The sequence below is a fragment of the Gossypium raimondii genome, chromosome 2 (assembly GCF_025698545.1).
Source record: "Gossypium raimondii isolate GPD5lz chromosome 2, ASM2569854v1, whole genome shotgun sequence".
Taxonomy (NCBI): Eukaryota; Viridiplantae; Streptophyta; class Magnoliopsida; order Malvales; family Malvaceae; genus Gossypium; species Gossypium raimondii.
In genome coordinates this window covers 18415556-18441052 of record NC_068566.1, presented here as the reverse complement: position 1 = coordinate 18441052, position 25497 = coordinate 18415556, and the positions used below count along the sequence as shown (strand labels likewise).

The 25497-nt window shown below is 34.4% G+C and overlaps 1 protein-coding gene across 1 annotated transcript; it reads right to left on the bottom strand.

The window, feature by feature from the left end:
• Positions 1-24514: 24514 nt before the first annotated feature.
• Positions 24515-24859, bottom strand: LOC105781457 (uncharacterized). The gene has a single exon (XM_012606002.1). The coding sequence runs from the start codon at positions 24857-24859 to the stop codon at positions 24515-24517; it is 345 nt and encodes a 114-aa protein (XP_012461456.1).
• Between the last annotated feature and the right edge of the window lie 638 nt (positions 24860-25497).

The window sequence follows — 25497 nt, the reverse complement described above, 5'->3', positions numbered from 1 at the left end:
AATTTGGATGAAATTTCAAGTATTGATTTTGTATGATTGATTATGTTAAAGTTCAGTAATGCCTCGTACCCTGTCCTGGCGTTTGACATGGGTAAGGAGCATTACAAAACACATATAATCAAGGTACCAAAACATGCATAATATGACCAAAACATGCAATCACACTCAAACAATTATACCTAAACTTATGCATAATTGGCTTTATTTCATACAAACACATCTAGTTCATATCCATCTCAAAAATACCATACTTGACCACCTTACAATTGTTTCATCACATACCAAATTGACATTTGCAAACATGCATCAACTTAACTATTTTATCAAACACCAACATGATGGCATAAGTACCAAAAGTGTAGCAACCATAATAACATATATACATGCCAAAACCAACCATTAGCATTCAACCCAAACTTTAAACATAAGTCCACCTATACATGCCAATATAATCTTGGCTAAAACATCAAAAACTACTGACATAATCACTGGATAGTATGATAGACCTCCGATGAACTTCCAACTGATCGAGCTTCTGATAATCTATAAAGCATAGAAAATTTATTTCGTAAGCACCGATTGCTTAGTAAGCTCGTATAAACTTTAAAGATAACATTCCATTTCAACAATGAACTTTATAAGGTAAATATAAACCTATACAATGCCACAAGATTTATCAATTTCATAACCATCAACTTATAAATAAGTAAGTCTATCACCATCATTAACCTTTTCATAAGACTATGAACTACTCCCTTTACTTACTTTCCATTCCATTTACTTAGCATACGAACTTACAGCTAAATTGCATTAATAACTAAGTACATAGATTATTTGGTAATTTTCTCTTCTCCTTAATTTTCCACTTCTTCTTTATCTAAATTAATAATTTTATTCAATTAATTAATTTAGATAATAAAATAAATTCATTTTATACAATTTAGTCATGTTTACATTTTTATAAAATTACCCTTAACTTTTTATTTTTATTCAATTTAGTCCCTATTGCCTAATCACGCAAATAAACTGACTTTATTGTAAATTCATACCAGTAGAATGTTAATAGAATCCATTACAACCTACTTTTGTAACAATTTCACACCAAGTCCTTGTATTTTTACTATTTTAACAATTTAGTCCCTAATCGGTCAATTCATTAGAAATCACTTAACAAAATACATATAAATAACAACTAATACTTCAAAATTATAATTTAACATCTAAAATCACAAAGGTTCATCAATAGAAACATTCAAAATCTTTAACAATTTCAAAAACGAAGGTACGGGCTAGCTAGACCTAGTTACAACGATTTCATAAACAAAAAAATTACGAAAAACCAATAAATAAATCACTTACATGAATCCAGTTTTGTTTGGCCGAACCTAGATTTTTTTCCATGGAAGAATCAGTTGAAACAAAATGGGAAAGAAGATGATGACCATTCATCTTTTACTTATGTTTTAATTAATTTAATTTAATTTATCAAATTACCATTCTAACCTTGGTTAATAATTAAATAAAATACCAAATCCATGCCTATATTTGTTCACAAACTCCTTAATGGTTTATTCACCATTTAAGTCCATTTACTTTTATTCAATAAGCTATTTAATCATTCAAATCTAATAGTGATCAAATTTTACATCCTTTACGATTTAGTGCTTTTAATTAATAAACTATCCAAACATTAAAATTTCTTAACGAAACTTTAATACAACCTTAATAACACTCTGTAAATATTTATAAAAAAAATATTTATGGCTTTGTTTATTGAAACAAGGTCCCGATACCTAATTTTCTAAAATCACTTGACTTTAGGGTCATACCACTTGAACTTAATTAGTCATTCAAATAACATAACTTGTCAATTCAAAATTTCTTTAAATATCATATTTGACTCGTAAATATTAAATAAATAATATTTACGAACTTACTCGTCAGATTTATGGCCCCAAAACCTCTGTTCCGACACTTCAGAGAAATAGGCTGTTACTATAACACCCTTAACTCGTATCCGTCGCCGGAATATGGTTACAGGGCACTATCAGAGTTGTCAAATTAAAATGAACAAAAATTTAAAACATTTTAATTCATGTCAATAATGATAGCAATCCCAATCAGTAACACACAAATCATCCCTAAAAGGACTCCTTGAGGCCATAAAAGTACATTGGAAACAAGTCGGACTAAATAAAAAACATATAGAATTTTTTAGAAAAAGATATAAATTTTCAAACTGCAGGGGTCATACGGTCGTGTGCCTAGGCCGTGTGACTCACATGGCCAAAGGACACTCCCGTGTCTTAGGCCATGCAGACATTCGAAGTAGGGACACATGATCGTGTCCCAGTGTATGTCCGTACCCGTGTAACTCACTAACTTGGGTCACACGACCAAGCCACACACTAGTGTGTCAGGCCGTGTACCCTTCGAAGTAACCTCACACGCATATGTCTCAGGTCGTGTGCTAGGCCATGTAACAGCCTGACGTGCAACCCTTTAAAAACTACAAGGGACACACGACCGTCTCGCCTGACCATGTGTCACACACGGCTGAGAAACACACTCGTTTCTCTGCCTGTGTGGACGAAAATAGGTCATTTTACAAGCCATGTTTCTCACCCATTTTAGCTTGTACCTACAACCAATATCGTACATATATACAAGCCATACCGTGGCACCAAAATCATGCATATTCTAGCTAATCAAACATGTTATATAAGCATAAAACCAATATGGCCAAAGGCACCTCAAATGGCAACATTCAAACATGTATAACCATACACTCAAATTGGCCAAAATAACTATCTAACTTCTAACTAAGTTTGCATCAATTCAAAACATTTGATTTACATAGCCATCACATACCATTAGGTACCAAATATGCCATTCCACAACTGATACCCAATAACCATATAAATCCTACATAAGTACCAATTCACCACATTTCCAACAAATCATAAGACAATTTTTTTAACATTTATTTTAGGTTACCATTTCATCTTTAAACATTCAAACTTATCAAACCAATACATCAACCAATTCAAGGCACTTTATATACATACCAAACTATGCCATTACACCAACAAAATGCCAAAACACAAGCCAAATCAAGTAGCCATTTTAAAAACCAAAATACCTGTACATTCCATTATAACTAAACTCAAAAACATCCAAAAGTACCAATATAGCTGATAGATAGTGTGATAGATCTCCGACCACTTTCCAACCCGAACGAGCTTCTAATAAACTACAAAACACATAAAAGTAAACATAGAGTAAGCATGTCATGCTTAGTAAAGCTTGTAATGAAAATGGTTTAAGCTTGTAAATACATTATAAAATCACAAAGCATGTATAAATCAATCCAACATGATAATAACTGGTTCATAAATTTATATATATACATTAATGATTTTCATTACCACAAATGTCCACATTTCCTACCTTCCATCATAATGTAAATTACATTAAAAGCTCTTACTGAAGCTCACACGAGGTAATAATACGATGCTTGACACATCCTTTTTCTTTATTCGATAGCTGAGGCTATCCATTTTCATAATTTGATAACCGAAACTATCCCTTTTCATAATTTGATAGCCGAAGCCATCCCTTTTCATGATCGATAACCGAAGCCACCCCTTTTCATAGTTCGATGGTCGTCACCATCCCCTTCCATAATTGATGGTCGTCACCATCCCTTTTCATAATCGATAGTTGAAGCTATCCCTTTTCATAGTTCGATAGCCGAAGCTATCTCATTTCACCCGTCAATGAATGCCGCTGGAGTTTTCCATCAAACACAATTTAATATTATGTAATAATAGCATTTAGATCACAATAAAAAACATTATTTAAACGTACAAACTTACCTCAATGATAAGCCTAGAAAATGAAGTTGACTAATCTGAAGCTTTTTCTTTGCCTCGATCTTGGTTTATCTTGATCTAAATGAATAAATTCAGCTCAATTCAATAATCATTCTATTCAATTTAACCCAAACTCATATTTTAGCAATATTATAATGTTGCCCCTATACTTTTGATTTCTTTTCAATTTAGTCCTTAAGCTCATAAGATGAAATTCATACAATTTCACCCCTACCCAAGCCTAGCTGAATATCCTACAAGCTTATAGCAGCCCGCACATTTCATTAATTCAAAAATTAACCATGAATATTTTAAACATTTCAATTTAACCCCTATTTGACAATTTCATCAAAAATTACTTAACTAAAATTGTTTATCAAACAAAAACTAATCATTTTCTTCCAAAAATCATAAAAACTCATATAGATTCATTAATGGTAAAACCCTAATACTTTAACAGTTTCACAAATTAATCCCTAGGCTAGCTAGATTAAGCTACAATGATCCCGAAAACATAGAATTCATAAAAAATGAAACAAAAATACATACCATGCACTCCAAATAAGATAGGCCGAATGTTCAAGCTCCCATGGATGCTTTTACTTTGAAATTTTGGTGGTGTGTTTTTTTTTAGGAAGATGATGTTTTAATTTTGTTTTATTTAATTGTCATTTATTTCCCAAATTACAAATATAACCTTTAAAAACATTTATAATTTCACTTATGCCAAGGCAACACATTCCACTATCAATATTTATGGTCTAATTACCACATAAGGACTCATAATTTAAGATTCTATAGCTATTAAATACCTTTAGCTACTAGAACTCAAGTTTTACACTTTACACAATTTAGTCCTTTTTATTAAATGAAACATGCGAACGGTAAAATTTCTTAATGAAATTTTTATATAATACTACTATCATGCTGTAGATAATAAAATAATAATAAAATAGTTATTTTGATGTCAGATTTGTGGTCCAGAAACCACTATTTCGATTTCATTAAAAATGGGTTACTACAACTCTCATCCCCTACGAATATTTTCGTCCCCAAAAATTTTACCAGAAAAGAGGTTCGAATAATGCTTTCTTATAGCTTCCTTGGGTTCTCAAGTGGCGTTTTTCATCCTGTGTTGTTTCCAAAGAACCTTTTTCTAAAGCTATGTTCTTTTTTCTCAATTGTTTAACCTATCGAGTCAAAATTCGGATAGGTTTTTCCCTGTATGACATATCAGATTGAATCTCTACATTTATTGAGGAGATAACATGTGAAGGATCAGATTTATACTATTGTAACATCAAAATGTGAAAGACATTATGTATCTTTTCTAATTGTAATGGAAAAGCTAATCGATACGCAACAGGTTCAATTCTTTCAATAATCTCATATAGCCCAATAAATCGCAGACTTAGTTTTCCTTTATGGCCGAACCGAAGAACTTTCTTCTAGGGCGATAATTTTAGAAACACTCTACCGTCGGCATGAAATTTTATGTCTTTACATTTAAGATCCGCATATGATTTCTGTAGATCTGAAATTGTTTTCAAACTATCCCGAATTACCTTTACTTTTTCTTCAGTCTCACGAATCTAATAAACCTCGTGTATCTTTTTCTCACTGAGTTCAATCCAGTAAGCAGCGTTCGACATTTAAGACCATACAAAGCTTCATACGGTGCTATCTTTATGCTCGACTAATAACTATTATTATACGTGAATTTGACTAACGACAAATATTTCTCCCAATTACCTTCGAACTCTAATACGCAACAACGAAGCATATCCTTGAGTATCTAAATTACTCGCTCGGACTGACCATCGGTCTGGGGATAAAATGTAGTGCTAAAATGCAACCGTGTACCAAGAGCTTTCTGTAACTTTTTCCAAAATCACGATGTAAACTGCGGATCTCTATCCAAAATGATGAAAACTGGCACCCCATGCAATCTGACAATCTTAGAAATGTATAATTCAGCTAATCTCTTAAGGGAGTAATCTGTACATACCAGAATAAAATGTGCAGACTTTGTCAGGCAATCAACAACAACCCAAATTGTATCTTTCTTCCTTAAAGATAGGGGTAAACCCAATACAAAGTCCATTGTACCTCAATCCCATTTCCATTTTGGTATCATCACTGGCTGCAATAATCTAGAAGGTACCTGATGTTCAACTTTAACTTTTTAACATAGTAAACATCTCGATACAAAACCTGAAATCTCACGCTTCATTCTCGACCACCAGTACATCTGTTTCAAATCATTGTACATATTATTACTTCTCGGACGAATAGACAAGCTAACACTATGAGCTTCGTGCAAGATTTTCCTAATGACCTCGAAATTCTTCCGTACACAAATTTTACCTTTTAAAAATAAGCAATCATCGGGTCCTATCTGAAATTCTAAATTGAAAATTGACTCATTCTGTGCCCATTTAGCTAGCAACTCGACATCACACTTCTGAGCTTTGCTAATTTGTTGTAAGAACATCAGTCTAGCTTTCAACTCGGCTAAGATTAAACCATCATCAGGTAATCTCAGTCACATATTCATCGTTCACAAGGAAAATAAATATTTTCTACTCAGAGCATCAACAACTACGTCCGCTTTTCCCAGATGATAATCAATGATCAACTTATAATCTTTTCACAGTTTGAGCCATCTACGTTGTCTCAAATTCAAATCTTTCTACGACATTAGGTACTTCAAACTCTTGTGATCAGTAAAAGTATCACATTTTTCATCGAACAAATGGTGTCACCTAATTTCTAACACAAACACAATAATTGCAAGCTCTAAATCATGTGTCAGATAATTCTTTTCATGCGAATTTAACTGTCTAGAAGCATAAGCTATTACTTTGCCTTCCTGCATCAAAACACAACCTAAACCATTTAAAGATGCATCACTAAAAATCACAAATTCTTTAACCAATTCAGGCTGAACTAGAATTGGTGCCTCGGTCAATAGTCCTTTCAACTAATTGAAACTTTTTTGACATTTCTCAAGCCATTCAAAATTCACATCTTTCTGTAATAGTCGCGTCATCGGTGTAGCTTTCACCTAGAATCCTTTGACAAATCTTCTGTAATAATCGGCCCATCCCAAGAAACTTTTAACTTCAGATACGTTTCTTAGTGGTTTCCAATCAACAACTACTAAAATTTTACTTGGATCAACTCTAATGCCTTTGGCCGATACTATATGTCCCAAAAAACCAACATCTCGGAGCCAAAACTCACATTTACTAAATTTGGCAAAAAATTATTTATCATGTAGGGTTTGCAACACAACTCTAAAGTGCTTGGCCTGTTCAAACTCGTCTTTTTAATAAATCAGAATATCGTTAATGAATACCACAACAAATCTGTTTAAATATGGTCTGAAAATTATGTTCCTTAAATCCATAAATACTGCAGGTGCATTAGTTAAACCAAACGGCATCACAAGAAATTCGTAGTGTCCGTACCTGGTTCTAAATGTAATTTTTGGCACATCCAAATCTTTAACTTGTAGCTAATAGTAACCAGAACGAAGATTAATCTTTGAGAATATTGTTGCGCCCTTCAACTGGTCAAATAGATCATCAATTCGAGGTAGTGGATATTTTTTCTTGATTGTCACCTTGTTGAGCTAACGGTAATCAATACACAATCTTATCAATCCATCCTTTTTCTTAACGAATAAAACCGGTGCACCTCAAGGTGAGAAACTAGGTCAAGCACAACCCCTATCTGTCAATTCTTGCAGCTATGATTTCAAATCTTTCAACTCAGTAGGAGCCATTCTGTAAGGTGTTATCAATATCGGTGATGTCCTCAGTACTAAATTAGTAGCCAACTTAACTTCTCTGATTGGCGATAATCTAGGTAACTCCTCTGGAAACACATCAGAATAGTCACAAACCGTTGGCACTGATTCAAGCTTCAAATTAGATACTTTAGAATCTAGTACATAAGTAAGGTAAGTATCGTAACCTTTTCTCACACATTTTTCCGCTGACATAGTTGAAATAACAATAGGTAATCCACTCGAACTATCTTATTCAATTTGAAGTATCTCACCATTCTAACATTTCAATACAATAAGCTTTTGTCTACAGTTCACAATAGCATCGTGAAGAGTCAACCAATCCATGCCCAAAATCACATCAAATTCATCAAACAATAATAACATCAAATTAGTCGAAAAACTTTAACCCTGAATCATCAATAGGTATTTCTTGCAAACTTTATCAACTAATACATGCTGACCTAAGGGGTTTGACACCTTAACCAGAAATTCAGTGGACTCGATAGGTAATTTCTTACTAGATACTAAATTCGTGCATACATATGAATGGGTCGATCCCAGATCAACCAAAGCAATAACATTAGTGTCAAACATAGAAAAAGCACCCGTAATAACATCTAGCGTAGAACTTTCTCTCGTGCGCGAATAGTGTAAGCCCTAACTAGAGCTTGTCCTTCAGATCTTATAGTAGAATCTGTTGTTCCCCCATGGCTACTACTCACATTTCCAGGGTTATGAGGTGGTCTACCCCTTGTGGCGGTGTTACTTGGTCGATTATTCTGAACCTTTTCTTTCTCAGATATTTTTGGGCAATCACGAATGAAATGCTTAAATGAACCACATTTGAAACACGCCGCATCTTTCGCTCTGCACTCACTAAAATGTCGATGTCCGCACCATTGACAATTAGGTTTATTATCTTTAACACTACCTATGCTAGCGACAGACGTAGCTTGCATCTTGGAAACTGCATAGTGTTTGCCTTGGTCTCTATTTGGGTAACCCACTAAAGCATTTAAACAATTATGGTATTCTTTTAACCTCTTCAACTGTGATTGATAGGACTTTTCAGTCGACCTTTTTCTTGAATCTCTGGCTTCAAAATCATCTTTTCTTTTTTCTTTGCTAAGCTCCTCGGCTTTATGTGCTCTGTCAACTAAAACAACAAATTCTTTCAGCTTGAGAACCCCAACTAAAAGTTTAATATCCTCGTTTAATCCGTCTTCAAACCATTTACACATTTCATTCTCGATTGAAATGCACTCCCTGGTATATTTACTCAATCAGACAAACTCCCCTTTCATACCCTGACACTGTCATACGAACCTACTTGAGTTCAAGAAATTCTTTATGTTTCTAGTTCAGAAATCTTTGACTAATATTGTAACACCCCTTACCCGAGACCATGGCCGGAGTCGAGCATGAGGCGTTATCTGACTTAACTGACTAATTCGGAGCATAAAAATTTGCTTTTACAATTAAGTCGCTCACGTTCAATCATAATGTCCCTTAAAAGGACCCTCGAGACCCTAAAACATGCAACAAAAACGATTCGGGTCCAAACTGGGAATATTAAAAATTCTTCAAATACTTAAACAAGCCAAAATAATATATTTCACTATTTACAGTAAAATTGTCTACCTGCAGTATAGTCACTAATTTATTTATAACTCGAGTTAAGAAGCTCAAAATTAAGATTCGTTAATTTTTCCTGAAATTAGACTCATATACCTTCTTACCATAAAATTTTCAGAATTTTTGGTTTAGCCAACTAGTACGGTTTATTCTTTAAAATCTCCCATATTTCACTACTCAATAGTTCTGACCTATTGTCACTAAAAATAAATTATCTCATTGTACGGAATTTTTATAATGTTCTTAATTGATTCTGTTTCTTTCGAAAATAGACTCACTAAGGAATCTACACATATAAATTATGACCCATAATTCTTTCTGTACAATTTTAATGAATTTCTAAAGTCAAAATAGAGAACTTCAAAACCATTCTAACCTCGTCTCACTAAAATTTAAATATCTCAAAATATAAAATTCCTTTGTCTACAAAGTTTCTTTCATGTGAAAATAGACTTGATAAGATTTAATTATATATCTTATTCACTCTCTAATTCTGTTTTGACTATTTTTGGTGATTTCTCAAAATCACGTCACTATTGCTGTCCAAAACTATTCCATTGCAAATTTTTACTCTTTTATAATTCTTTTGTTTTAATTATCATCTTAGCATACATAACATCAAAACATGTTTCTAAATAGCCATTTCAACCCATTATCAAATATTTACGTGCTATTCATTGGTCATATCATAAGAATATACACCCCAAAATGACTAAGTCTCTATACATGCCATAGCTTAAAACATTTCAAATCACACAATACTGAGGTGTCTGTTGATAGTGTGATACGATCTCTGACGTCCTTGTGATCCCCGAATTAGCTTGGCAACACTATAGAAAGAAGGAAAATGAAAGAAGTAAGCATAAAGCTTAGTAAGTTTACAAGCAAATAAATAACAACATTTATCATAAATAATTGTATTCATAAATTATCATCAAGTCTCATGATCTTTACTTTCTTTTTTACTTACTCTCTTACTTCTTTACTTACTTGCTTACTTAAAAAACTCATGATTATAACTTACCCCTCCCTTGCTAAAATTTTTCGTAACTGATAACTGAGATGTTCTTAACTCTTATAACTCACCAGAGTCTATTTACCATGCTTTTTCCTGAACTCTCATGTTAGTCTTTTTACTAGCCCGTTGAACCAGTTGGAATACTGAGGATACTCAGGTCTCCTATCTGATAATAACATGCCAAAGCCATGTCCCAGACATGGTCTTACATGGGATGTTTCCTGTACTGCCAATGCCATGTCCAAGACATGATCTTACATGGGACCTCTCATAATCTCAAAGATGCCAATGCCATGTCCCAGACATGGTCTTACATGGGATCTCATTGCCTTAATGTCATGACATTTGTATCCGATACATTCCCAATGTTTCAATGAGAATTTTGAACACTGATTCTCTATCATCTCATACTTAAGTCAACATTAAATAATTTCATGAAATAAGTGCATAATTTCTAGAAAATAACAACATTAATAATAATTATTGGAATGTTGCATTTATTTATCGTAAACTTACCTCAGTACAAAATTCAACCAAATCTAGCAACTTAGTCCTCTATCTTTTTCCTTCCCCGGTCTAACTTCAGATTTCTTTCTTCTTGATCTATAATAGCAAATTTAGCTTATTTAATACTCACATTTATCAAAACAGTCCTTGACTCAAACTTTGGAAAAATTATGATTTTGCCCCTATACTTTTGCATATTTACACTTTTGCCCCAAAGCTCAGAAATTAAAATTCATCCTTTATTATAATGTTTTATGATGTGCTGAACATGTTTCCCTTCTATGGCAACATCAAATTCCCACTCTAACACTTACTTATGAACATTAGGTATTTTTACCGATTATGTCATTTTACTTGTTTTCACTTAAAATCGCTTAGCAAAAGTTGTTTAACATAATTTCAAGCTTCATATTCTACCATAAAATATCAAAATAAACACATTTAACCTATGGGTATTTTTCCAAATATAAACCCTAGGTTAAATTATTGCTAGAATAAGCTAAATTAAGTTACTAGGACTCCAAAAGCGTAAAGAACATTAAAAACGGAGCTTGGAATCACTTAATATAGAGCTTGGAAGCTTGAAAGCCCAAACTATGGTTTCCCCCCGTGTCAAATTTGGCCATACCTTGAAGATGCACAAAAATTGGCTTTTAATTTTGTTTTTAATTCATTTTAATAACTAAATGACCACATTGCCCTTAATGAAAAACTTTGGAAACATGCCTAAACATGTCCATTTTTGTCCACCAACTTAACCAATGGTCTAATTATCATATAAGGACCTCCACTTTAAAATTTCATAACAATTGGGCACCACTAACATGTAGAACTCAACTTTTGTTGTTTTAGCAATTTAGTCCTTTTTACTAAATTGAGTGCCCAAACGTCGAAATTTTTGAATGAAAATTTCACAAAATCATTCCGTGAAATCGTTGACCAAAATATAATAAAAATAAATTTATCACGTCAAATTTATGGTCCCAAAACCACTGTTTCGACTAGGCCCAAAATCGGGATGTTACAAATATATTTCTTTCGAAACTCGATTTGAAAGAATTCCCATGTGATTCACTGCCTCGGCACTACAAAAATCAACGTGTTCCACCACTGATATGCTGAATATTTTAGTAGATATACTACAGACTTTACACATTCAGCTAGTGTACAAGATAACTCGTCAAAAACTTGGATAGTATTCTCTAACCAAAACTCAATTCTCTCAGGATCACCATCAACTGTAGCTCGAAATTCTTTTGCCCCATTTTTGAAAATTTTGTTAACTGGAGGCTTATTAACTCGCACTATTTCCATGCATTGAGGAACAACGAAAACTGATTAGGGAACCAGTGGGGGTGGAGGTCGTTGAGCCACCGGGTTCATTCGTATGAACTTAGTAAACCACTGACTAATCATTTGGAAGAAAGCTTCCTTAGCTTCTCCTCCCCGGCCCTTAGATGCAAACCTCGAACCACTAGACACTGCTCCGTGAACAGAGGCTTGCGCATTACTTTCAACTTCATCAGAGTCAGCTTGGTTGGATGTCATTGCTATGAGAAAACATTTTATAAGACGGTCAGGATTTATCACACTATCACAAATTATATAATGGCATGTATAGATAGACACATACACACTATGGTCAGTCTGAGAATCGACTAAACCGCAACTCTGATACCAATAAATGTAACACCCTAACTCGTATCCATCGCCAGAATAGGATTGTAGAGCCTTACTAAAGTTGTCAAATTAAAATGAATAAAAATTTTAAAAATTTTAATTCATGTCAATAATCATGGCAATTCCTATCAATAACACACAAATTGTCCCTAAAATGAGTCCCCGAGGCAATAAAAGTACATTAGAAACAAGTTGGGACTAAATCGAAAATATATAGACATTTCTAGAAAAAGATAAAAATTTTCAAGCTGCAGGGGTCACACAGTCATGTGCCCATGACGTGTGACTCACACGGCCAAGGGACACGCCTATGTCTCAAGCTGTGTGGACATTCGAAGTAAGGACACATGGCCGTGTCCCAGCCTGTGTCTGTACCCGTGTAACTCACTAACTTGGGTCACATAGCCAAGCAACAAGCTCGTGTCTCAGGTTGTCTGTTAGGCCGTTTAATAGCCTGACTTGCAACCCTTTCAAAACTACAAGGGACAAACGACTATGTTGCCTAGCCATGTGTCACACACGGCTAAGACACACGCCCATGTCTTTGCCCGTGTGGACGAAAATAAGCCATTTTACGTGCCATGTTTCTCATCGATTTTAGCATGTAACTACAACAAATATTACACATCTATACATGCCATAAGACGACACTAAAATCATGCATATTCTAGCTAATCAAACTTGGTATATATGCAAACCAAAGGCACCTCAAATGACAACATTCAAACATGTATAATCATACACTCAAATTGGCGAAAATAACCATGTAACTTCTAACTAAGTTTGCATCAATTCAAAACATTTGATTTACATAGCCATCACATACCATTAGGTACAAAATATGCCATTCAACAACTAATACCAAATAACCATATAAATCTTACATAATAAGTACCAATTCACCACATTTTCAATAGATCATAAGACAATTTTTTTAACATTTATTTTAGGTTACCATTTCATCTTTAAACATTCAAACTTATCAAACCAAAATATAAACCAATTCAAGGCCATTTATATACATACCAAACTATGCCATTACACCAACAAAATGCCAAAACACAAGCCAAATCAAGTGGCCATTTTAACAACCAACATACCTATACATGCCATTATAACAAAACTTTAAAACATCCAAAAGTACCAATATAGCTGATAGATACTGCGATAGATCCCCAACCACTTTCCAACCCGAGCGAGCTTCTGATAAACTACAAAACATAGAAAAGTAAACACAGAGTAAGCATGTCATGCTTAGTAAGCTCGTCACGAAAATGGTTTAAGCTTGTAATAACATGATAATAACTAGTTCATAACTTTATATATATACATTCATGTTTTTCATTACTACAAATGTACACTTGTCCTACCTTCCATCCTAATAATGTAAATTACATTGAAAGCTCTTACCGAAGCTCACACGAGGTAATAATACGATGGTTGACACATCCCTTTTTTTATTCGATAACCGAGGCTATCCCTTTTCATATTTTGATAGCCAAAATATCTCTTTTAAAAATTTGATGGTGATCACCATCCCTTTTCATTGTTCAATGGGCGTCGCCATCCCTTTCATAATTTGCTAGCCAAAGCCATCCCTTTTCATAGTTCGATGGTCGTCACCATCCCTTTCCATAATTGATGGTCGTCACCTTCCCTTTTCATAATCGATAGCCGAAGCTATCCCATTTCACCTATCAATGAATGTCGTTAGACTTGTCCATCAAACACAATTTAATATTATGTAATAGTAGCATTTAGATCACTATAAAAAACATTATTTAAATGTACGAACTTACCTCGACGATAAACGTAGAAAATGAAGTCGATTAATCTGAAGCTTTTTCTTTAACTCGATCTAGGCCCGTACGTGGTTTATCTTGATCTAAATAAATAAATTCAGCTCAATTCAATAATCATTCTATTCAATTAAACCCAAACTCATATTTTAGAAAAATTACAATTTTACCCCTATGCTTTTGATTTCTTTTCAAGTTAGTCCTTAAGCTTGTAAGATAAAATTCATACAATTTCACCCCTACCCAAGCCTATCCGAATATCCTACAAGCTTATAGCAGCCCACACATTTCATTAATTCACAAATTACACCATGAATATTTTAAAATTTTTAATTTAATCCCTATTTGACAATTTCATCAAAAATCACTTAACAAAAATTGTTTATCAAACAAAAACTAATCATTTTCTTCCAAAAATCATCAAAACTCATACACATCCATTAATGGTAAAACCCTAATACTTTAACAGTTTCATCAATTAGTACCTGGGCTAGCTAGATTAAGCTACAACGGTCCTGAAAACATAGAAATCATAAAAAATGAAACAAAATACATACCATGCACTCCAAATAAGATAAGCCAAATGTTCAAGCTCCCATGGATGCTTTTACTTTGGACTTTCAGTGGTGTGTTTTTTTTAGGAAGATGATGTTTTAATTTTGTTTTATTTAATTGTCATTTATTTCCTAAATTAAAAATATAGCCTTTAAAAACATTTCTAATTTCACTTATGCCAAGCTAACACATTTCACTATCAATATTTATGTTCTAATTACCACAGAAGGACTCATAATTTAAGGTTCGATAGCTATTAAATAGCTTTAGCTACTAGAACTCAAGTTTTACACTTTACGCGATTTAGCCTTTTTTATCAAATTAAACATGGAAACGGTAAAATTTCTTAACGAAATTTTTATATAGTACTACTATCATGCTGTAGATAATAAAATAATAATAAAATAATTATTTCAATGCCGAATTTGTGGTCCTGAAACCACTATTCTGATTTCACTAAAAATAGGCTGTTATAGTTACATTCTCACTTAGGCCAGTCTAGTATAACGGAGTTCGAGACTTTCGGCCATACAAATGGAGAGACAAGGAAGGTGAGAAAAGGAGAAATACACGGTGAGCGGGTAAGGGTCACTAAGGGGGAAGAATAGGGATGAAAACAATGTGCCAAACTATTTTTGTGTTTGTAACCCCCTTGATGCTTACTATCTTTGAATTTCATACCTGTCCTAAGCCTTAGAACGTTACAAGTCAAAAAGTCCTATCTGACCTAAAAATCCTTATACATGAATGGACATCATACTAAACATATGCATAAATGACTATTTGTATTCTGCTCGGATAATCAAAGTACTTATATAATTTATTGATGAATCCCTATAGGTGAGACCCTTAATACTTTTATATTTTGTAACATATTGAACTTAGATGTTTGCGATAAAAAGTGGTAAGTCAATTACTCATCATGTTAGACATTTGATGGGGATTATGAAGCAAGCTAATCACCCATAATCAAGATTTAATTATTCTCCTTTTCTATATCTTGAAGTTTATTCCTTTTATTATATTTTATATTATCGTACTATAACTAATTTAAAGTACTAATTAGATCATTTAGTGTTTAGGTTAGAATTGATCTAGCACTCGCCTCCATTGGGTAAGATCCTTGGAGTACTCAACTACTCTGTTGTAAAACTATAATACAACTCGGCCCGTCTACTTGAGGATAACACCTCGTACTTCTATATTTTATTGTAGTATTCACACTCTGGATGTCAGTACGTTCGAAGGCGGCCAGCCAGAAAGGCATTCCTTTAAAAGATACAACCAGAAAGGCTTACTTTTACCAAAATTGATGTTTTTGACGATAGGGATTAACCTAAACTCATTGTCGTGAGGTTTTCCCCTCATTTTATGGTACTCACCCAATTGTCCTTTACATATTCTGTATGATGCCATAACCCAGTCATGGTCCTACATTATATGGTCTTTAGAGTGCCATGGACATTTCCTTTCAAAGATTCATGTTTTTAGAACTGACGACCCCCTTTAAACGATTTTAGAGACAAACCCAAACTCACCTTGTAGACTCATCCCTTTAAGACTTCTTCATGATAGATGCATTCGTTCTTCCAGACATGTAACACAACCCCTTAACCTTAATTCATAGACTTCTCATTCAGTGAATTTCTCATGACAGACACAATCATGCTTTAAGACATATTCCTTTCTTATTAGAGGCATAAAATCATGTTTTGTTAGTTTAAGTTTCACATTGTGTTCACTTCGCATAGAAGTATCTAGAATAAAAACATACACGTAAGAGCCAATCTAGATACTCACCTATTAACCTTAATAGCAGCTTGGGCTCCAAGTTCATGCATCCACATACTGACCCTTGAAGGTATTCCGGGTGAGAGACAACCCTATACTTGTGCTCCGAGATTTAGTTTTACCATAGTAGGAAAAATCCTCTCATTCATCCCCATAGAAAGGTGACAATTGTGCTTTTTAAATGAAAAGGAGAAGATCACTTTCCTTCCTTCCGAAGCTTTCTTAGTAAAAATCCTTACTTTAACCGTTGGACTTGACATGTGTCACTCAACTTTCAAACCTGCCCTCATTAGTGACTTACAGTTGCGAGGAAGCATTGATAAGAATGATTTTTTTCATATTTTTTATTTGACCAGTGGTTCATCTGTAACAATCTCATTAGTGTATAATCTACACGTTAACTAAACTACCTAGGTGCACCTTAACCTTGTCGACATCCCTTACCACTCATGATCCCTTGACATCTTTTGCCAATTTACACTTCTACATGTACACATACTTTATGGAGGGCATTCCTTGCTTTAAATTTCATTTATTACCTATGCACCCTACTAGCGGGTCAGAAAGTAAATTGGGTGAGTACGATCGCGCAAACCAAATTTCTTTTGACCTACATGTCCAAACTTAGAACTTCGCTGAGTCTGGGTGCTACAACAATCCCCCACTTAGGAAATTTCATTTCCAAAATTTATTTAGTCTTGGCAAACTTAAACTAGAGTAGTTGCACGTGAGTTTTCAAATTTTTGCACGTCCTTCCGACAAACATTATCACCCTATTAGAGAATTTAAATCGTCTATCTCGCCCTAACTTCTCATGTAACTTTTCTCTTATTTAATCCCATCATTTCAATCTCCTTCTATTCTCTATTTTTTAGCAAATACCTCAAATACCTAATTTTTTTTTGTACTAATCATCTTTCTTTCCCTTTTTTCTCCTTTTTCACTGCCTATCCTTACAATGGCTTGAACCACTATTTTGCCTAGTTCCAATCCATTTTGTCATCAAATTCCTGAAAATACTTTACCTGGGGTGGAAACCCCGTCGGTTACCTACAGCGCTACCCGAGATGAGAGGACCCGTTACTTAGAGGTTTGAGGCATCAGAACCCCAAAATTTGCCTACACCTTTCAAATACTCAATCATAGTCATTTGAGTAGTAATTCCAGAGGGTTCATCTTACCCTTGATCCTTTAATAGGCTGGATTTCATTTGCCTTTAAATTCTTTCTTCTTCCTCATTTTAAACAAATATTGTATTGTGTTGGGGAAGAATGTCAGCCAGTCTCTTCGAAACTCTCTGAGATTCAGATTGAGCGACTGAATAAAGGGCTAGTGCTTAACTTAGTGGAATTGGTTTAAATAAGAAATGTGTTTTGATACTACCTTCAAAAACATAGTCCAAATGGCTTTCAAGGAGATGAGCATAGCGTACAGTTGGGTCGTCATAGGGTTCTTTTCAGTTACAAAGCTTGGCCATATAACTCAGATGAAGACTTAGCAAAAATACTGCTAGGGTGCAAAAAAGAGTCACCTTTTTACTTTTACAGCACATGCGACTTCTCACAATAAAACTTGAATATTATCGCTAATGTTGCTTTTGATTCTGCTTCTTCTTCCCATCGGGCTAACTCTCCTATTGATGGTGCAGAGCCTTCCCTTTTTTCTAACTCTCAGGGGATAGATGTCACATCAATCCTTAAGGAATTTCATGGTTTAGGAAAGACTACTATTTCTCCGCTCAAAAAATCAGTAGCACAAAAATAAAAAAAGGATAATTAGATTGAATAAGAGAACCCAAGAGTCAGAAAGTAGTGGGTGTCCCCCTTTAGTAAAGCATAGGTTAGTCAGAGTGCCTTAGTTAGCAGTTGCCCCCATACCGTCAAATTTTGTTCATCCTGAGGTCTCATCTGTTCTAGGGGAATCAACTCATTGCCCTAGCTCCCATATACTTCCTTTAGATCCTTCTTAGTCTCTGTATCCTATAAAAGTGACTCTACAATCCAACCAGCCATACCCTCTCTTCAAACTCCTAATATTACCCCTACTGGGTCAAGTAGCATCTTCCCTCGGGGTGCCATTTTGGGTCAAGTGGAGGGAATATCTAATTTTGCATGCCCAAATGGTTGTAGGTCCTTGCAACTTGAGCATTGTGAGCTTTGAGAAATTAAAAGATGTTTCTATGGACTCACGCAACTTCGATGTTTACAATCCTGAAGAAGAGGAATGAAGGCCTTTCAGGAGATTTGGAAGAAATTCGTTGCCCTCTCTACCCCTTCCACGCCTAGAATAGATGATAAGGAAGAGGACTTAGTAGGCGCAATGCAGGTCCTTGAAGGTCATCCCCCACCAAAATGAGGCCTCGACTAAGCCAAAAAATCCACCCATAGAGGGATAAAATTGGGATAATTTTTCATCTTGCTTTGTACTTCTCTTTTATAAAATGGAATAATCCTTTTTCCTTACTCTGTTATTTTATTTCATAATTACTTTCCCCCTTTTTTATTAGTGGTTAGTTCCACATTGGCTCTATAATAATGAAACTTTAACGTGCCTGAGGGACTAAGCCAGACTTGTTGCAGTATGAACACAGGGCACACTCATCTTTTGTAGTCCGATGAACGCCTAAACCTATACTCTGATATCAAACCATGTAATTCCCTACATCCGACTAGATTCACTAGATCCAGATCTTGGGTGTTATATTACTATTTACATGCTTAAGACATACAAATTTTCAAAGAAATACATCTTATTTTGTAATATTTCCCATCAAATTTACATTTGAGTGTACATTATGTACAAAACTTACAAGGGTAATTATTCATCACATTTGCTTATACTGTCCCACTTATGTAATCTCTAAGTAATATTACTAACTTCATTTATTGGCTAACACGATCTTTACACTCTATAAGGCTTACAATCAAAATTTTGAAACTTGTTTGAAATGTTTCTATTAGACTCGAGCACACCCCTGCAACCCCAACTCTGTATGCATCAGAGCCCACTTTGCCACTTCTTTGGCGTAGCCCTGGTGTCGTCCATCCTGGCATCTCCTTTACTTGAGACATAAAACACAGATGGGGAAGTTCGATAGAACTTAGTGAGAGAAATTTTTTTTACCTAAGCCCTTATTCAAGGACTTCATCATTTCTTTCTCGTTCATAACTTTGACCTTATTGATTGTACAAACTTCGCCATAACCTTTCATATTGGCTTTTCTTTTCGAGCTAATCCATACTTGCCAATTCTCAGACTACTATGTTCGCCGTTCATTCGGAGTCAGCCATAATAGTTGTCTGTAGATGGTTATCACGATAATCATTTTTCATATTACGCAATCAATGTGTTCCTTTCCAAAAATAGCCATAGAGTCTTTCCTTTTAGAGTCTCGCCAAGAAGGCTTCATTGGACAAATATTTCCACAAAGGCTTTCTTTTAGAGATAGCCACAAAAGGCTCACTTTTAAAGAAATTTCCACAAAGGCACTTCTTTAGGTTACGCTAGAAAGACGTCTCCTTAGAAATTACCACAAAAGTATTCCATATCAAAGATTTGTCACAAATTCATTCCTTTAATAGAAAAAACCACAGAAGCTCACTTTTGAGGAAATTGGTGTTTTTGACAATTGGGATTCGCCTAAACTTAATGTCGTGAGGTTTGCCCCTCATAGTACGGTACTCACCCAAGTGTCCTTTACATATTCCATGTGATTCCATAGCCTAGCCATGGTCTCACACTAAATGGTCTTCAAAGTGCCATGGACATATCCTTAAAGAGATTCGTGTTTGTAGTCTCGATGGACCACTTTAAATTACTCTGGAGACAGACAGAGACTCACCATGTAGACTCATACTTGATAGACTCATCCCTTTTAGAATTCTTAATGAAAAATACAATCATGCTTTTAGACATAATGTAGATGCATATACTTTGTTTCTTATAAGAAGCATAATATCATATTTTGTTAGTTTAAGTTTCCCGCTCGAGTCACTAGGCATTAAAATATCTAGAATACAATCATACACTTAATAGTCAGTCTAGAGACTGACCTATTAACCGTAATAGAAGTTGATCTACCATAATTTGGTGTAGCAGAATAAACTTATTTTTTCATTTGAGGAGCTTGAATACAATAATTTTTATTGTGTTTTAGTTGAAGTTTTAGAATTTGATTTACATTCAATAAAAAGTGTAATTTGAGTCTTTTATTGACCTTAGAGGCCGAATGAGGCCTAAGGGTTAGCTAATATACTTTGTGAGTGTGCAAGAGACCATTGGAGGGTGTAACAACTCAATATTGGTCACTGTGTTGCAACACGGGTGGTTTGTTGTCAAAACATAGGGAGTAGAGCAGACTTGATGTTATGCAACCATTTTCATGTATCGCGATTTGCCAGTTTAATGTACATTCAATGGAAGGAAATGCCATGAATATACTTCCTTAACATCATTCCCATGATTTAATCCATATCAGTCCATCATTCTATCCATGATATAGACCCAGACTGACAACTCTAAACTACCATTTGTCATATACACACATTTTAGTTTTGTAGAGTATAAAGTACTTACCTTACATGAAATATAAAACAAGAATATTACACACATGGAAGTAAAAATGAACTACTGAAAAATACAACAAAGTCTATACAGCAGGACTTTTGCCTTTGTCGCTTGCCCCTTCAATAGTGTCTTGAGCTAAAATGTGGATAATTACATTTATTTGATCATTACTCTATTGAATCCAAACATGCATTAAAGAAACACTAACATGTACCCAAAATTAAGAAGTTTCCTTCCTTACATATAATTCTAACACTTCTGCATGCAGAGCTAAAAATACATAAATAACAATGAAAATAACCTAGGGTTCATCAATATTTACTAGAGAGCTAAAACAAACGTGACAAGTGGCTGAATACAACGAACCCAACCTTGATAAGATTTCTGGACTTAAACTTTAAGTGAGAATGTAAATAAAATCATGAAGAAGATGAATGCAAAGAAAAAAAAAGTTTATCGGTGAAAACATTGATATCCTTAGGAAAAACATAAAACCCGTTTGCGATCGTGAATCATCCTTGTCGGTTTGGAAGCAAGCATCAGTGTAACTTTTTACACTTAGCTTTTCCTCACCTGCAAATATAAGGAATATATCCTTAGTCCTTCTCAAGTACTTAAGGATATTTTTAACTGCTACCCAATGACCTTTACTGAGATCTACTTAATACCGACTCGTCATGCTTAAAGCATAGGATACATCTGGACGAGTACATAGCATGACAATGATAGACCCAATAACCGAAGCATATGGGATCTTACTCATTAACTTTCTCTCTTATAGAGTTGAAGGATACATTTCCTTCGAATATGAGATACCATGTCACATAGGTAAGAATCCTCTCTTAGATTCTACTATACTGAGTTTTTTCAGTACTTTATCTATGCATTTACTTTGGCTTAGACCTATGAGTCGACTTGATCTATCTCTATAGATTTTGACTTCTAAAATGTACGTGGCCTCACTTAAGTCCTTAATAGAAAAATAATGTCCTAACTAAGTCTTAACAGACTGTAGGGTAGGTATGTCATTTCCTATGATAAGTATGTCATCTACATACAACACCAAGGATATAATAGTGCTCTCACTAACTCTCTTGTAAAAACAAGGTTCATCTTTGTTTTTGATAAACCAAACTATTTAATTACATCATTAAAACGTAGATTCCAACTTCAAGAAGCTTGCTTCAATCTATAAATGGATCTTTGTAGCTTGCATATTTTATCAGCATCTTTGGATCGACAAAACCTTTAGGTTATATCCTGTACACATCCTCTTTTAGTTTCCTATTAAGGAAAGCTATTTTGATGTCCTTCTGCCAGATTTCATAATCATAAAATACAACTATTGCGAGTAAAATCGTGATGGATTTAAGCATAGCAACAGGAGAAAAGGTTTCATCATAGTCCACACCATGAACTTGGCGAAAACCTTTAGCGACCAATCACCATTTGATGTTTGTACATTACCATCCACGTTGATTTTCTTTTTGAAAACCCACTTAATGGTTGGTAATGTACAAACATACAAATGGTGATCCATACTTGGTTTTCTAACATGGAATTCATCTCAGACATCATGGCCTTTAACCATTTCTTAGAGTATGGATTCACCACCGCTTTTTGATAAGTCATTGGTTTATCCTGATCCATAAGTAAAGCATCACCATGTGTTGTAATGAGAAATCCATATCTCTTAAGTACATGATGTTCTCTTAAAGATCTTCATGGTGGTTGTATTTCCACAACAGTTGATTGTTCTGCAAAAACTTGCAGAGCCTGTTGTTGTTCGATCTCTAGTTTAGTGATCTGTTGTTGTCATGAAATTTCTTCGAGTTCAATCTTTCTACCACTTCATTTTCTAAAGACAAATTCTCTTTCTAAGAAGACTCATGTCTGAGCAACAAACACTTTGTTCTTAGTAGGATCGAAGAAATAATATCCTTTAGTTTCCTTAGGATATCTCACAAAGATGCATTTTTCATAATTGGTTTCGAGCTTTGTAGACGTCTGACATTTAACATAAGTTTCGCCACCCCAAATCTTCATAAATGTCATACTAGGATGCTTCCCAATCCACATCTCATATGGTGTCTTCTAAACCGATTTAGATGGAACACGATTTAGTGTGAAGGTAGTTGTCTCAAGTGTATGTCCCCAAAAAGAAGTAGGAAGATCAACATGAATCATCAGTGCTTGGACCATGTCTAAAAATATTTGATTTCTCCTCTTAGAAACTCTATTCCATTGTGGAGTACTAGGAGGTGTAAGTTGTAAGACAATCCTACACTCCTTCAAAAGCTCATCAAATTCTAAGCTTAAGTATTCTTCTTCTCGATCTAATAAAAGTGCATTAACACTTTTTCCTAGTTGGTTTTGTACTTCATTCTTAAATTCCTTGAACTTTTCAAGGGCTTTAGATTTATGGCACATAAGATAAATATACCCATATCTACTAAAGTCATCAGCGAAAGTAATGAAGTATTGAAAACCCCTTCTGGCTTGTGTATTCATTGGCCCACACATATCAATATGTATTAAGCCCAAATCACTAGATCGCTCACTTTTACAATTAAAATGAGCTTTAGTCATTTTAACCAACAAGTAAGACTCACATATATCAAATTATTTGAAAGTAAAAGAATCTAAAAATCCATCTTTATGGAGCTTTGATATGCATTTCTCACTTATATGGCCCAAACAACAATGCCAAAGATAAGTTTGATTAGAGTCATTTATTTTTTACCTTTTAGTATTTACGTTATAAATGGGCATATCTTGATCTAAAATGTAGAGGCCATTAACTAATTGTGTCAAACAATAGAAAACATTATCGAGATAAAATGAACAACATTATTCTTAATAATTATCTCTAAATCAATTCTGTCTAAACAAGAAATTGAAATAATGATTTTAGTCATATTGGACACAAAATAACAATCCTCAAAACTTAAATCAAGTTTACTAGGAAAGGATAAAATATGTGTTCCTACAGCTAATGAAACAACTCTAGCTCCATTTCCAACTTGTAGTTCCACATCTCATTTAGCCAAATTCCTACTCCTTACAGTCCTTGTATAGAGGTACAAATATGATAACCACAATCGGTATCTAATACCCAAGAAGTAGAAGTTGATAAATTAATATCAAAGACGTAAATGCCTGAAGTGGACATTTCGCTTCCCTTTGCCTTCTTGACCTCTTCAAAATAGATAGGGCAGTTTCTCTTCCAATAGCTGGTCTCACCGCAATGAAAACATTTTCCTTCCTTAGCAGCTCCTCCTTTAGGTTTTAATCAAGCACTTCCTTTGTTGGGTTTTGCCTTGCCATTGTCCTTAGGCTTTGCCTTAGCTTTAGGCTTTCTTTTGCCCTTGTTCTTGCAAACCATTAGAATGGGCTTATGTCTAGCCTGTTTCATGTTACTTTCAATAGTTCCCAACATGCTGAGTAATTGTGTCAAAGTCTTATTAATCTCATTCATATTGAAATTAAGGACAAATTGGCTAAAAATATCTGACAACGATTGCATGATAACATCGGTGGCCAATTCTTCACCTATAGGGAATCCTAGTTTTTCAAGGCTTTTTATATAGCCTATCATTTCAAGAACTTGAGTTCCCACTGGAGTTCCCTCCACCATTTTGCATCGAAATAGAGCTTTAGAGCTTTGCCTACTAATGATACTAAATCTGTAGTAAGATTTCTGAGAAAAAACATATTCTCTAGGTTTGGTACACCCCGTGCATTAGTTAGTTATGAAAGTCTCATTTTTGTAGCAAGTAGTTCGAATCTCCTTTAGCTAAATAACACATAAGACACCGAATAAAAACAGCCTATCACTCGTAAGCTAATAGGCAAGCAAAAATGTCTAACCATGAAATTAAACAAATTTTAGAGATAACAGTGAACCCAAGTTGAAAGGATAGGGCAGCAAAGATAGATGATGCATTATGGGCTTACATAACAACATATAAGGCTCCTCTAGGTATGTCCCCATAAAATTTAGTTTACGAAAAGAATTGTCACTTACCAATTGAATTGGAGAAGAAGGCGTATTGGGCAGTCGAAGAATTAAAATTGGATCCTAATTTAGCTAAGAAAGAGAGATTATTCCAACCACAAGAATTGGAAGAATTTCCCTTTATGGCCTACAAAAACACTAAAATGTATCAGGAGTAGACTTCGACATGAAAAAAGATCCAAAAACACGAATTTGTCCGTAAACAAAAAGTTCTATTGTTCAACTCAAGATTAATAATATATTCTAGAAAGCTTAAA

Bases quoted from the DNA above. Each gene is read 5' to 3' on its own strand.
- LOC105781457 (XM_012606002.1), bottom strand. From the start codon at position 24,859: ATGGTGGAGGGAACTCCAGTGGGAACTCAAGTTCTTGAAATGATAGGC.